Source organism: Sceloporus undulatus, chromosome 5, assembly GCF_019175285.1.
Source record: "Sceloporus undulatus isolate JIND9_A2432 ecotype Alabama chromosome 5, SceUnd_v1.1, whole genome shotgun sequence".
Lineage (NCBI taxonomy): Eukaryota > Metazoa > Chordata > Lepidosauria > Squamata > Phrynosomatidae > Sceloporus > Sceloporus undulatus.
Genome location: NC_056526.1, coordinates 150,075,010 through 150,090,405, shown reverse-complemented (window position 1 = coordinate 150,090,405; position 15,396 = coordinate 150,075,010). Strand labels below are relative to the sequence as shown.

General features: G+C 39.6%; 1 protein-coding gene across 1 annotated transcript in view; it reads right to left on the bottom strand.

Moving 5' to 3' along the window:
- Positions 1-15,038, bottom strand: part of MGAT4D (MGAT4 family member D) — a 40,738-nt gene extending 25,700 nt beyond the window's left edge. Inside the window, exons 1-7 of the mRNA XM_042469685.1 lie at positions 15,020-15,038; positions 14,223-14,390; positions 8,754-8,894; positions 7,284-7,417; positions 5,370-5,416; positions 3,782-3,895; positions 991-1,066 (exon numbers count right to left, since the gene is read on the bottom strand). Of these exons, the coding sequence (XP_042325619.1) occupies positions 991-1,066; positions 3,782-3,895; positions 5,370-5,416; positions 7,284-7,417; positions 8,754-8,894; positions 14,223-14,390; positions 15,020-15,038 (699 nt within the window). The remainder of the gene's footprint in view (positions 1-990; positions 1,067-3,781; positions 3,896-5,369; positions 5,417-7,283; positions 7,418-8,753; positions 8,895-14,222; positions 14,391-15,019) is intronic.
- Between the last annotated feature and the right edge of the window lie 358 nt (positions 15,039-15,396).

Here is a 15,396-nt window from a genome sequence, read left to right as displayed (position 1 = left end):
TAAAAATGGAAAATCAAGGTTTCATATTTGAAATTTATACTTTTTTTGAACATTATCAAACTGTTAAATGCTTGAATCAGTGTATAAAAATTCGTGTATAAGAAGGGTCAGGGCCAACTGTATTGGCATTTTATTTTATTTTTTTGGTAAATTTTCTGCTCAAGCATTCCTCAGTAATACACTTCAAGTTGCTTTTTCTTACATAATACGGGTAGTTTGGTTGGCATTTCAACATGGCTGTGTTTTATGCTGCTGAAATGTTTGAAGAGCATTTTCAAGCATGGAATATGATGTGGTTATTCCTCATGCTAACTCCCTTCCTTGAACGTTAATGCTACTGAAATGGGAAAATCTGACTATAAAAAAAGCAACAACTTATATGATATGGCAATGTTACTTCATAATAAATAAGAGCAGTTCATTCATAGTAAATATATTCCATGATATGTAAGCACAAATCAAAAGAAACATGACTAGTTTAAAACAAAAAGATGTCAATGATGGCAGACAACACAAGCAGCAGTGCTCCAAAGGGCATTTCCCACAATGTCCCAGGATTGTGGTTATTGTATAAATGTTAAATGATATCTGAACTAAACTACCAGGTAGCCCAGGGTAGCCATCAGCAGTGGATCATGGTTTAGCTGCATGCAAATATCAAATGACAACACAAGAGCTGCCTTAAGATAGGTGGTTCACTAAAATTTCATAAGGTTTTCTTAGGCAAGAAATACTCAAAAAAGGTTTGCCATTGTCTTCCTCTGAAATATAGCCTAAAGCATCTGGTATTCCAAATTCTAACTAGGGCTTGGCTTCAAAGATCAGACAGGATCTACTTTCTTCAGAGTATTAGGACTGCTTACAGAATTATATATTACAGAAACAGAATATAAAGTATCATCAAAAGTGAGATAGATTAGTGTTTTATTTTGATCCCCAAGGCAAACTAGCACTAATCTATTTTGCTATGCATGTAGTATGTGAACATACCTGTAAATAAAATCTTCCCTTTGGTTGGGCATACAGCATTAAGAAGCTATAATCCAAATTCTGTTTTGTTCGCCACCTAAATATAAGCAACAAATTCTGTTTTTTAAAAAGAAGCTACTTTGATACGTTATTTTCTTTCTCTTTAGCCAGTCTCAAAGAAAACTCATTATAATCTAGTTTTCTGGATGCAGCTCAGAATGGACATTTATGATTTGCTCTGTTTGATCACATAAACTGAGGGAGATAAAGGGAGACTAGCCCACTTGATCTTTCGACCCGGTCATCTTCCTTCAGTATCACCAGTCTTGGTATACTCAACAACCTTTATATACTCGACTGTAAGTCGACTTCATGTATAAATCGAGGGCAAGTTTTGGGATGAAAATTATGGATTTTGCTATAACCTGTAGATAACCTGTAGATAAGTTGAGGATAAAATCTAGGGGCATATAGCAAAGGATCTAAAGGATGAAGCAAAGTAAAACTATAAATCGACCTCATGTATAAGTTGAGGGCAGGTTTTGGGGCTAAAATTATGGATTTTGATATGATCCCTGGAGGGTAAAATTTAGGAACATATAGCAAAGGATCTAAAGGATGTAGCAACGCAAAATAGTGTCAAAGAATTTACAAAATTCCAGCAGACATAACTCTTTGTGCTTACTCTTAAGGTTGGATGGATGAGAGAGTAGAGGGGGTTGGAGCTTCACGTATTATACTCTTGCTTTTCACCAGGGGGATGGTTCCTTCTTTCAAATAAGAGTTAAGATACAATACTTACATTGACCCGTAGATAAGTCGACTCCATTTTTTGGGGTCAATTTTTTGACCTAAATTTCTAGACTTATGCATGGGTATATACAGTAAGTGAGTTGGCATTCTGAGACACTGTGTTAAATTGGTTCTATTCCTGTTTTGCTGGAATCTTGACAGAGTTAAGATGGAATATAGTGTTCATCTGAACAACAATTATCCATTGGAGTTTACGCAAATCTACCATATCTTCAATTATTTAAACTTCCACATGAAATGACTGGGAGATTTGGTGTGAGGAACCAACAATATGCAAATTTTTATATTATTTATTTATTTAAAATTCTATCCCACTCTAAATCATAAAATCTCAGGGCAATGTACAAGTAAAATCAATCCAAACAAGTTGAGCACTGTCAGATTCATGTGTCTGCCTGAAGTAAGTAATAGACTGGATTATAACAAATAAACTATAATTCAGTACAAATTAAATGTTTATGGTGGGCCACTGATTGGAGAGGCACAATGTTTGTCCTGAATTAGGCTACATTCCTCTGAAATTAACTGTTGCAAGTGATCCTAGATCTAGGTCTCCCTTTTGGTTAATTATAACCATGAGCACCTGCACCCTTCCTTAGAAAATAGAAGCTGTTTGCTGACATCCCCTAGTATTATTATAGTTCCTTACTCCACTAGTGTAATGTACAGTATTTGAGCTGTCTCAGGGATCAGGAAATAGTGGTCACATGTAGGTACTGTTGGATACAAGACTGATTATGACTAACAATGTGGGGTGGAGGAACAGGACAGGGTTTAGTGATAGGAGGTGCTTCAGTTTTTGAACTTCTCTCCAGTTAGACATCTGTCTGATTTGGGCATTGGCTATTCCAGAAGTGCCACAAAGGCCTATTTATTTAGGCAGCACTTGAACCTATAGTCTGGAGTTACTGTGAAATATTTATGTTCTTTTTTCAGCTGTGGTTATTTGTTAATTGAAGCAGAATAAAGCAAAATAAAAACCTTTAACTGAGTGGGTTATGAGGTACTGTATATACTCGACTATAAGTCCATCTCATATGTAAACTGAGGGCAGGTTTGGGAGCCAAAATTATGGATTTTGATATGACCCAAGGATAAGGGTAAAACTTAGGGACATGTAACAAGAATCTAAAGGATGAAGCAAAGGAACACAATGCCAAAGAACATACAGAATTCCAACAGGCATAACTGTTCGTGCTCATACTAAAGGTTAGACGGATGAGAGAACAGAGGGGGTTCAGTATTTTCAGAACAGATTATCCTCTTGCCTTTCACCAGGGGATGGTTCCTTTTTAAATAAGAGTTAAAGTACAGTATTTACATTGACCCATAGATAAATCGACTCAGGTGTTTTGGGTCAGTTTTTTTCACTAAAATTTCTAGATTTACATGAGTATATACAGCTGTTTCTGACACCAATGGGAATTCCAGTGTAGTGAGTGCTAATGGTAGGGACTGCATTGTGATTCAAGTTAGGGTGGACCAATAGAGTCTCACATTTTGTATTTTCTGGGTCCACTGAAAATTCCAGTCCCCACACCCCTAATGAGCCAGTACATTCAGGGGAACAAAAAAGTGCCTCAGTGGCAAAACAATAGATTCATTGGGATGCTTTTTGTTGAGCCAATTTTTTGGTTTTTGGGGGGAAATGCTGTACCTTGAAGTGACTGGAGTTTCGAAACATTAATTTACAATTGCATGGGGATAATGTTGTAGAACAGTCACATTACAGGTCTAGTTCTTTGTGGATTCTGCAATAAACCATGATTCTTGGAAACTGAAATGGTCCATCTTGGTGCCCGAGACTTAAAAATATTAGATAATGTTTTGATGCTATGTGTTACAACTTTATGCAACTGTGAGTTGCCTTGAAGAAAGGTTTGAAAAGTAAGATATACTGTTTTAAATAAATAAAAAGTGGGTTTACTTTTTAAAGTGAGTAAAGCCACCTCATATTTTTACAATGCTTATAAAGTTCAAGCTGAGAGGCCTATCATACCTTACTCTTTCCTTTGAGTCCCCAAACGTTTCTTTCAGATTAGAAAACTCAGGATAATAGAAAGCAGGGGGAGCAATAACCTCAAGAATTCCAGAGAGTACCTCATTTGGGAAGCTAGAAATAGATGAAAATAGAGAGAACACCATTCACTTCAAGTGAAATTCTGTAAGTACAGGCTGCACACAGGAATCAAGATTTACACATAGTGTTGTTTATGAACAGTTAATGGAATTACCTAATTTTAACAAAATCTCAACCTTGTTGTATTTTATGGCTAAGGATTAAATAAAGTCACTGTTAAAACTGAAATCTTTCAAAAGCCACCTATTCCACAATACAGCATTACAAAGCATTACAGCATTACAGAGGCTCCTTCTCCCTTTCCCAGAGGGGCTCTGGAAAGACACAGGATAGCTTGGGAGGCAAAGGGACCTGGGGGGATGGATGCCCCTTCTCCGTTTCCCAGAGGGGCTCTGAGAAGACACAGGATAGCTTGGCAGGCAAAGGGACTTGGGGGGATGGAGGCTCCTTCTCCCTTTCCCAGAGCGGCTCTGGGAAGACACAGGACAGCTTGGGAAGCAAAGGCACTTGGGGGGATGGAGGCTCCTTCTCCCTTTCCCAGAGGGGAAAAGCGCCTAAGCGACTGTTTGACTGCTTTAAAAAACAACAACAGAAAAACAGGTTTGAAAGATGCAAATGGGAAACAAAAATAGCCTGTGCCAAAATGCATCGAAGCAACTGACATCACTGGCGCCTAGGCGCTTGATTGACAGCTGCTTAAATGCACAATGCAGTTCCAGAAGAGCAATGGGAACGGGGAACAAAAAGTCAGCTTCAAATTACAATGGAGAAAATTTCAATGGGAACGAGAACACGGGTCAAAAAACCCCAAGTCCATTTGCACCCTTTCGTAATGGGAACGAGGGACCAGATTCGAATACAACTTGGAAAAAAGATCTGAGTCAGAATTGCAGCAAAATATGTCGCTTTATATGCCAGTGGGAATGGGGCTTTAAAATACAAGTAGCTTTGTTATTCATTACTTTGATCACCCAATGGGTTGTTACTTGTTACTACAGTCTACAAAGACTGCAGATGCACATTAATCTAATGTTGTGAGCTGCCGAGTCCCAGTATTGGGGAAAGGGTGTAGTAATAATAATAATAATAATAATAATAATAATAATACTTATACTGTAATTGAATTAAAGGATTTAGCTAAAGTAATTATAATTTTTGCCAGTCTTTCTGATTGTAATTTATGTTAATATATGGTTTGTTACAGACTGCAATACAGTAATCCAAGTGGCTAACTGGTGAACATTTACAGTTATTGTTGTGTGCTTTTAAGTTGTTTCCGACTAATGGCAATCCTAAAGTGACTTTATCATGAGGCTGAAAGTATGTGAGTTTCTCAAGATCACTCAGTAGGTTTCCATGGTGGGGATTCAAAGTCCTGTCTCCAGTCTTATTCCAATGCTCAAACCACTACACCATGCTGGTTCCTAAACATTTACTACTAATGTGTTTTTCTTTTTAAAAATTCATGTATTTTATTCGTATATGTCATTATCATAGAAAGACTTACTTCTTTCTGATGCTTTCAGCAGTGCTGTTAATATATTCTGAATCCACCTAGAAAGGTTAAAGAAAAGAAGCACTTCTAACATTTTCTGAAATGAAGCATGTTGCTTAATGCCTGAATGGAAAATGTGTACAGTATATTCATTTATTTTCTTATTGTTGCAGTTCTCAGAAAACATATCATATCTATTTTCTACTAAAAATGCATAGAAAAAAGCTGTTACTCTCTTGTTTGTATTATAAATATTGAGTAAACTCTATGCAGTTTTTTCCATATAGATATGTATAAAAAGGGCTGATTTTGAAAAATCTGTCCATAATTCTTAAAAGGCATCAATGAATAATGTACTCATCCTGGTTAGTTCTGCATAATGAGAGGCAGCTGAGTTAATCAGAAACTGATTTCATCTAACTTCTTGGTGAGAAAATTCGCCTTAGCAGTTTCCTTGCCTCAGGACAACCATTACAGAGAATGACCAAGAGCTCATTCTTAATGGTGACACTTTAAATGAGAATTAATGATGAAATGCATAGGGCATATTCCCATGACATTATCACACAGGGGAGCTGATGGCTTCACATTCCATTAGAAGTCCTAAGGCTTGCCATTATCACATTGTACCTCAGCACTGATACTTTTATGTAGAAACATCAACAGATACCCATCAAGTATTCCAGAATTAAAAGGCACACTTCCTAATGGATTGCTGCAATCACTCGAATTACAAATAATTGATTACCTGCAACTTTTCAGTTTGCCCCAACTAGATTTCTCAGGCCACAATCCTATCATCCCTAAATGGGGACGATAGTCTGACACTCTTGGGGGACACTAAATTAAGGTGTTCTTACTTTAAGAGAATCATCCAATACATACTTGGTAATTTGTGTGATTTATATACCATATTAAAACTTAGGTAGGTAGATAAAAATAATAGTACTGTATCCAAGGTCATGCCAGCCTAAATACCCTAAAGGCACCTGATCTTGGAAGATAATTAAGGTCAGCCTTGCTTAGTATTTGGATGAGAGACTGCCAATGAATACCATGTGCTGTAAGCTATATTTCAGAGAAACAAACTGGAAAAATCACCTCTGAGTATTCCTTGCCTAAGAAAGCTCTATGGAATTCTTGGGCATTGTAGTCCAAAAAAGGAACTTTTTCAAGTTTTGCCCACAAAGCAATAGCCCAGTTTAGGAAACTGTATGATATAGCTCACATTTCCCTCTCATTCATTTAGATGATTGTTTGTGCCATCTATTTATTTCCCCAACACTTCATGTCTGTGCACCCACATCCAGTCACACAGATATCTTGTTCATATAGACACATAGTGGAAAACACTAGAAATGGGTTCCCCCCCCCCCCGGAAATCTATGCATTTCCCCCTTTACATTGTCAAATTCATGGGAGTTTAAATGTGATGCAATTTTGCTATCTTGTGGCAAACCATTCCTTCAATGTTGTTGGCAAATCTCATGCCCCCCCTTCCTAACTGTTTCAGGAGTTAGGAGACTTCCATTTCAATCATGATCAGGACATTAACAAATTTCTGTCCCCTCTGTATTCACCATCCCGCACTAATCAGAATAACAGACACATAAATGAAATTACCATAATTTTCAGTGTATGGAATCAGTGGTAAGAATGTGTGATAACAGTGAACTCTGTCCCTCTGAAAGCTGTTTGACAAAGACAATTCCCCCATCACTGCAGCTCTAAACTAGAAGCTATTCTATTACTTTGATGTCACATAGGTTTCAGAGCAGGGTGGTTACATGAAAAACAGGTTAGGGCTCTACTAGTTTCAAAAGGCATGTAGAAGATGAAATACCAGCAGGTGAAGCTTACATGACAAGCTCATGCTTATCTTATGATCTCATGCAAACTTGTGACAATCACATGCTTATCTCTTACCTCTGCTACAAAGACAACTACCACACAATTGTTCTTCTGTTCTTCAGACATTTCATAGAAAAGAGAATTCAACGTGTTCATCAAATAATTGTGTTTTCGTCTTCGCACTGTTGGAATACCCATTACTAAAGATACTGATGCATAAAGAAATTATAGGCACTTAGATGGATTTTTTAATCAGTGCAAAGAACAATTCCATGTAATTATTATATCACAAGAATTAAATTTATGAAATAATAAAATATACTTGTTATTAACATAGCATTACTATTGTTTTTAGTTACACAAATCAGTAAATGAGATTCAATGACTTATTCAGGATGGAAGTCAACAGTCTCTTGTTACATGTTGTAAATTTAAAGTTACACGTATTTAAGACTACCAAAATCCTGCAAATTGCAATGTGTTCAATAAGGCTTTCTCTCAGATAAGTCTGCAGAAGATTTCAGCTTTTGCTCAGTCTCTGTTAGCTGGCTATTTTATTAAAATATGATTTAGGAATCTTTATCATGAGTCTGAAACTTTTAATTTGATTTGTAAAAAATAAGGATGTGTCATTTGTATAATAATCCATTTCAAAGGAAAAAATACAATGTAACTTATAAAGGAAAACAATGAATAGCTACTTGTATTTTCCAACATTACATTACAGAAATAAAGTTATCAAAACAGGTAAAATAATGAATAAATAAAACACATTTACAAATTTATCTATTATAGTTTTTCTTTCATCTTTCTCTCTTACATTAAACAAACCTAATTTTAAAAATTCAAAGATATAGCCATGTTAGTCTGTAGAATCAGTATGTAGAGAAATCTTGTAGCACCTTTGAAACTAACTGAAAGAAATTGGCAGCATGCTGCCAATTTCTTTCTTTCTTTCAGTTAGTCTCAAAGGTGCTACAAGATCACTCTACATACTGATTAAAAATGAATTTGTACACATTTACCACACAGAATTATGTGGAGGGTTTCAGTTTATCTGTTTTGCATTTCTGATGTCTCTTTCTTTTGGAATTGTGGGAAATGATTTCTTCAAATAAGGAAGGGATTTTTCTCCTATCCCATTCATGTCCAGATGCATTATGCTGGGGGTGAGGAATATTCTGCCCCTAGGCAGGTAGGTGTTTTGGACTTCAACTCCTCCAAGCCCTGAACATTCTCCATTCTGGCTAGTGCTGAAACATCAAATACTTGGAAGGCCATGGTACCGCAACCTTGGATTAGGCAAAATTTTATAGCACCTTTGCATTAAGTTGATGGACTCGTTCCATTTACAAAGAATAATGTAACAGGAGAATGAGGTGTGGCTGGTGAATAGCTTGGGTCACTTGTGGATTGGGGGGGGGGGCTTGTCCCACTACTTTGGGGGACAGATGCCACCCCAGGGGGGTTCACAAGCCACCAATGTCAAATGCAGTTTGTCACCATCATTTCTCATATGGCCTAGAACTTAAATATTATTCTCACCCCCAGCCCTTCCTTGTCCAATTATGATATTTGGATTAATTCTGTCTTCATGCTCCTGCAGATGAGGCAAATAGTAGCGGATATTCGTTAGGTGTAATGGGAGCTTGTTGGTGAGGTTGAACGCTTTCCACTTCACAGAAGCTTAAAAAGAAAGGAAAAGGAGAGATTGGGTGCAGAACATCTCCAACGTTTTAACCTCCACATGTTTTTAGACCTATACTTCCCATCATCCATAGGCAGCATAGTCAATGAGAAGGAATTATGGGAGCTATGCTCCAAAAAAACCCTAGGCCACTGTAAACCACTTTTGCTTAACTGTATTTGTTTGATGCTACTCTAGCATCTATAATATAGCTGCTGCAATGTGCCTCAGAAATGCTACTCTGATGCTTCAATGAAATGTTATGCTTGGTTTAACAATTAAACTTGTTTTGCAATGACTTGGTGGGGGCGGGGAAACTCAAGTAATCAGAGCTATCCTGTGGTATAAAATAAGACAGAAGGCAAACTTATCACAGGGTTTTCATGGCAAGATTTGTTCAGAGGGGTTTTGGCATTGCTATTTCCCCAGTGTTATGCCTTGACATGAATGCTAGTGTGGTGTACTTGTTTGAACGTTGACTATGACTCTGGAGATCAAGATCCAAATCCCCACTTGGCCATGGAAATCTACTGCATGACTTTGGGCAATTCACCCTCTGTCATCCTCAGAGGAAGGCAAAGGCAAACCCCCTCTAGACAAATCCCAAGTAAATCCCATTTTAGGTTTGCCTTAGGGCAGGGGTAGGCAACCTTTTTGAGCCGGGGGCCGGGTTGCTGTCCCTCAGACAACTGGGGGGCCGAAGCCAAAAAATAAAAAATTAAATATTTTTTTAAAAAATTAAATATATAAATAAATCAAGACAAATGTAGGACAAAATTTTCAAATGGAAGACACTTTTTTTAAAAAAATGGAGGACACGCAAAAAAATTTGCTGATTTTGTAAAAAATGTTAATATAAATGCATGTTTCTGAGGCTTCTCTAGACAATTGCCCCCCAAAGGCTCCGGCGGCAATCGGCGGCAGGACCGGGCTGGGGCCGGTCCCAAGGCCTTGCCGGGCCGCAGGTTGCCTACCCCTGCCTTAGGGTCACTATGAGTCAGACACAACTAGAAGGCATATAACAACAAATGTCATGAAATAAGGCAACTCTTTTATAGGTCAACATCCTTTACACACTTAGCCTAGGGTAAACATGTGCCTGCAAACTTACAACAGACTGCATAGTTGTGCAACTGGCTACAAAATGGACATCAATGTCTTTAGTTCACATGCTGTGTAACAGTCAGTTAAGTCCTCAACCCACCAGGTCAAAGTGAGAGAAAGGTCTCTCTCTCTCTCTCTCCTCTCTCTTTGTGCTTGCAGAATGATTGGCAGCACAAGGGACCATACACCAAATGGTAGAATGGGCCAACAAGACTACAGCAGCATTCTCAAAGGCCTTTCACAGTCACTGGAAAAACTGGTGGAGTGACTAGAGTTTCAGGCAGGTGGTTCCAGGTCTCATGGGGAAGCAGGCAGAAAGTAGCAGCAGCAGAATGGGTGGCCTGAGAGGGGGCATCACATGCCACATATATCTTCCAGGAAAGAAGAAGTCAGATTATCAAGCCCACACACAGAGTCCATTCAATGGTGTGTGGGCTCAGGGGAAGTCAGCCAGCCAAGAAGAGATGGGGGGAGGAGGAGGAGGAAGGAGTAGAGGACAGCTCATTCTCAGGAGGACTCAGACAGTGTTGGAACCTCAGATGAATCCTCTTGCAGGGAGGAGAGAGAGGATTATTGGAGGGCGGTTGGATATGTCCTAGGTTTCCAAGATGGGCTATTAGGAGAAGGAAAAAAGCAGGCCAGTTAGTCCAAGGGCTGCATGGGAAGTGGGAAGTGAGGCCAGTGGGGTGGCCAAGCTCTTCATCTTTGAGGATACAGGCATTCACCTACCTAGAAAGCTTTCTCACTGCTAAAACTTGCTAGTGAGAAGGGGAGCCAACCTAAAATGGGTAGAAAGGACAAAAAAGATGAAAAGGGGAAGCACTGGACTATTCTTTTAATAACTGACTGGCAGACTACACTTTATGTAGTACAGACAGCATGCCCGGAGCAGGGATGGCATCTTTCAGACTACCTTGGGAATGTGTTGAAGGCATGGGCCCTGGCAAGGGAATCGTCAGCTATTAAGTAAGACACTGCTTTCCATAACAGGGCTTTGTTAAGTGAGAGGGCCACGTAGGACCTAGTTAACGACGAGCTTTGGTTACTCCTGGTAGGTCCACATATGAAGGCAAAAAGTGATGTCCCTAAGCCCTTTTGCTAGGGTGGGAATAAGGATTCCAGGAAATGAGTCTGTTGGGAATTTAACAAAGGGAAATACCAGCAAGCTTTTTGCAAATATGAACATAACTGTGAGGCCTGCCTTGGGCCACATCCCAGGATCTCATGTACACACCCCCCCCAGCAGCCCTTTCAGTCCAGCTGTCCCACCTCCACTGCTAACACCAGAAAAGAAGGTGGTGTCATCTCAGGGGGCACCGGCCCTTCCCCAAGCAGTAAATAACAGATTGGGGGCATGGACTGCTCAGGAGTGTCCTAGCACACACACCACTGCACTTGGCAGCCACACTTCCCCTCTTGTCCCAGTACTGTACCAAATATCCAACCTCCCAAAGGGGATCCATCAGGCTCCATGTATAAGTCCAAAGTGTACCAGCTGGACTGCGGGTCCATGCTCATTATGCATGATGTGGAGGACTCTTAGCCTTACCCTGTCAAGTCACTACAGAAATTCATCAGCACCCATTCTAGTGGGAGTAGTTTGCTGTTTGTCCATGACAACCAGTCACCTTTTACTTGGCTTGAGTTTATGGTGGTTTTCAGGGCTTGAGAGCTTTGGAGCTTTCAGCAGCTGAATTTGGAGGTCACTCCTTTAGAATAGGTGCAGCCATTGCTACAGCAGAATGTGTCGTACCAGTGGACAGAATACAGCAAATAGGAAGATGAAAGTCCAGGGCCTTCAGTGCCTACATTCATCCTCAGCTGAGTGCTCATATTTGATACAGTATATCCTTTGGTTTCAGAGAGATGTCACAGGGCCATATGGATTTGTGGCCACAGCACTGTTTACTCAGACAAATGTTACATATATGGGAACAGTTGGGGCTGGCATTTGGGCCTGGAGGACCATCTGAAGATCACATGGATGGGAAGGAGGGGAATACTGTGGGAATCTTTGCTACCAATGATTCAGTCTGGGCACAGCAGGAAGGACTACCTGATGAAGTCACCATTCAGCTGAATGATGTTGGGTACTGCACAAACTAGATTTATTGGACAATGCAAAGCATGATTTGACTGAGCTTGTGGTTCAGCCTCTGGATTTCTGTACACTATTGTTCTATCGACAATTTTAAAATATGGATTTCCCCACAAATATTAATCTACATCTCCCCCCCTCCCCACCGCCTTGTTATATTTCAATGTGTGCATTGATAAGTCTTTCTTGTTATGCCTTCATTTATAGTTTTGCTTGTTTGGTTTCGCTAGTCTGAAGTCTCCAGGACTAGCAGCCCTAGAAACTTTTCAATCTGTTCTCTCTTATCCCTTATGATAATCTGTGCTCTCTTATCCCTAACCATACAGGGAAGCAGAGAATTCTCAGGGCCAGGATGCCCAAGCTGATATTACCATCAAAGCTTCCTGGTTAAACATGGGAATTGCCTGGGCAACAGTCAGCTTATCTTTATCTGTCTATCTGTCTTTACTTGGCTCTTTGGATTCCCCTCGGGTTCCAGTCTAGGGGACGAAAAACATGTAGTTATGTGATTTTTTTTCTTTCTCAAATAAATTGTGCATGGGGTGTGTATGATCCAGATTGAGAGATGGGGACACCATGAAGTAAGAAAACCCATGAATTTAAGAGCAGTCTACATGGTTAATGTAACAAGTATGCTGGTATTCTCTTTGCAAGTTACATAAATCCAATTTACATCTGCGTAACTCTTTCTTGTTATTTGCTTTGGTTGCTGTGGAGGAGGTTGGCATATGCTACTTTCCCCGCACCTCACAAAACTCCTGTAACCTTTTTAATGCTTCCTGGCTCCAACATGTTCATGCAATGGCCAATGGAGAATGGGAGGCATCTAGGAAATGTCTGACTATGTCCCTAAAGTCAGATGCATTAAAACAACATTATCCTATTAGACCTCTAGAGGACACCTGGGAGATCCTAGTGGATTCCTTCACTGTCTACATGTATCAGGCCAAGCAGCATGAAAAAGGTGGGTTCACAGGGAGAGGAGACAAGAGACCTTTTACACCCACTGAATTTTTATGCTGTGGTTCTGTGATGCAGGATTCTAGTCATAGTTTGACCCCCTACCTCCTGTGCAGACTGGGCTTAAAGGCTGACTTGGGGGCACAGCCGGGGCATAGCATCCATATGACGCATGCCCCGGCTCTGTCTCCAGGACAGCGTGCCAATGCGTGCCGCTCCACATGGTGCTGTGGCTATTGCATCCTTGCCAGGGCACAAAAAGAAATCACTTTTTGCAGCTCCTTTTTGCTCCCTGGAAAGGCCAGATCGGGGCTGTGGCGTGCAGTTGCCACAGCCACGATCTGGCTGAAAAAGGGGTGGCTGGAGGCCACCATTTCAGGGCTGTATATACAGCCCCTTAGAGCCCATACCACCAGTTCCTTATACCAGTGTTCCCTAGGTGCCCTATTGCCCAGTATCAGACATTCTTAGGGTGCCTTAGGGACAGTCCTCTGTTTGAATGCGTCCTCTCTTTGAAGTATTGTTCAGTCCACATCTAGTTTAAATGTAGAGCAGTATAAATAGAGAAAACATTGCTCATCAGAACCTGAACATCAGATTAAGCAGGCACACAAGTAACCTGATGACATTCTTAACAACAAAGAAGAACTGCACTATACTTTTGGTTAAATTATACCATTTATTTCTAAATTAGCATCTCTCTGTATAAATTAATATCTGTAAAATATAGTGCACCCTTACTTTACGCAAGGGATCTGTTCCGGACTCCCCCGTGTAAAGCAAATTCTGCCTATGCTCAAGCCCCATTTAAATGAATGGGGCTCATGCACATGGCAGTGGTGGTGTGTGCGCGTCATGGGTGCACACCCCATTGTTCCCTATGGGACGTGCCACCCCTTCTCCTTGCGCGGCTTTCAGCGTATGCTGAAAGTTGCGTAAAGTGCGCCCGCGTATGAGGCAGGTGCACTGTATATGCAACCTCTGTTCCCCACTTTTGGATGAACTATTTCCTCTTTTTTCTTTTGAACTCTAAAAGAAAACTTTATTGGAATGGCACCTATAACCACTCCAATTGAATTAGTAGGTCACTTTATATTTTTTGGAGATACATGTTTCTTTTCTGACTAATGTGTACATTTGCAGTTATTTTTAAAAAGAGTCGAACACAAACCTGTAACATTTACTGAACTCTTAGTCAGCTCACCAATGACTTGTTTGATGTCAGTCAGGATATCATTCAGCACATGTGATCTTTTTTTGTTTTCTTTTTCAGCATATAAGAGTCTTTGGCGAAGTTCCAAAATCTGTCTTTCGTACAAATCAGTGTTAGTCCCTACAATGGCAAATACAAATTATTTACTTCAGAGGAGGTATTAACTGTCAGACAGAAAGCAGAAATCACATGGCAAGCAGCAGAAAATATATATATATCAATGCTCTTTAAAAAAAAACTGTGTCCAAGTTGGATACAATATATGTGCGTCCTTTTGCAAATAAAAGAAAATGTTTTAGGGCATCTATCACTTTGCATACATGTACCTTTTTTAAAAAAAACCCTGTTGTATGAGTTTATTGACCAATATTTTCAGGAAAAGTAAAAATATATACTAGTTATACTTCCTGATAAAGTTTAGGCCTCACAAGCAGGGTGACTGACTTTAAGTTACACTTTGTAAAATTAGACCATAGATTGATGAGCCTATTTTCTTTTATGTCTCCCAAAGGTGCCTTACAGTGAAACAGTTAAACATGGCTATTACAATGCCTCACTAGCTTTTCAACAACATGTAGAATAGCTGCATCCCATGTAGCTTTTGTCCTGAGGAAACTCCATTAATTGTCAATGAAAGCCTTTCCCAATTACATCCGTGAATGTGGCTGAATCAAACAAATACTGTAGCTCTATTGTATGCTGGGGACTGATGTTCATTTGTGCTTTAAAAACACAATGATTGGCCACACGTAAAATAGCCTGCCTCATAATTTATGAGGGTGCCTTATAAATACTCTAAAGCACTTATTGAATTAATGTATTATTAATGTCTTGCATAAGTGTTTACTAATAGAAGCAGTCTCTGCTCTGCCACTATCCTCCTCCCCAGTAGTCACTAGACCCACATTTCAAAAAAGCAGTGACATGGCACTCCCCTGATGTTAGACTTCATTGTTTCTTTATCCCAATGACTCTACAACAGGCCTGCAAAACTTGGCAGTAGGTAGGGGCCAAAATTAAAATAGGCTAAGCCTCTTCAGGCCGCAGATTGGTTCTAATCAAATATTAATTAATTCATTATATTAATTAATATTATTAATTATATTAATTGATGTTAATTATTAAT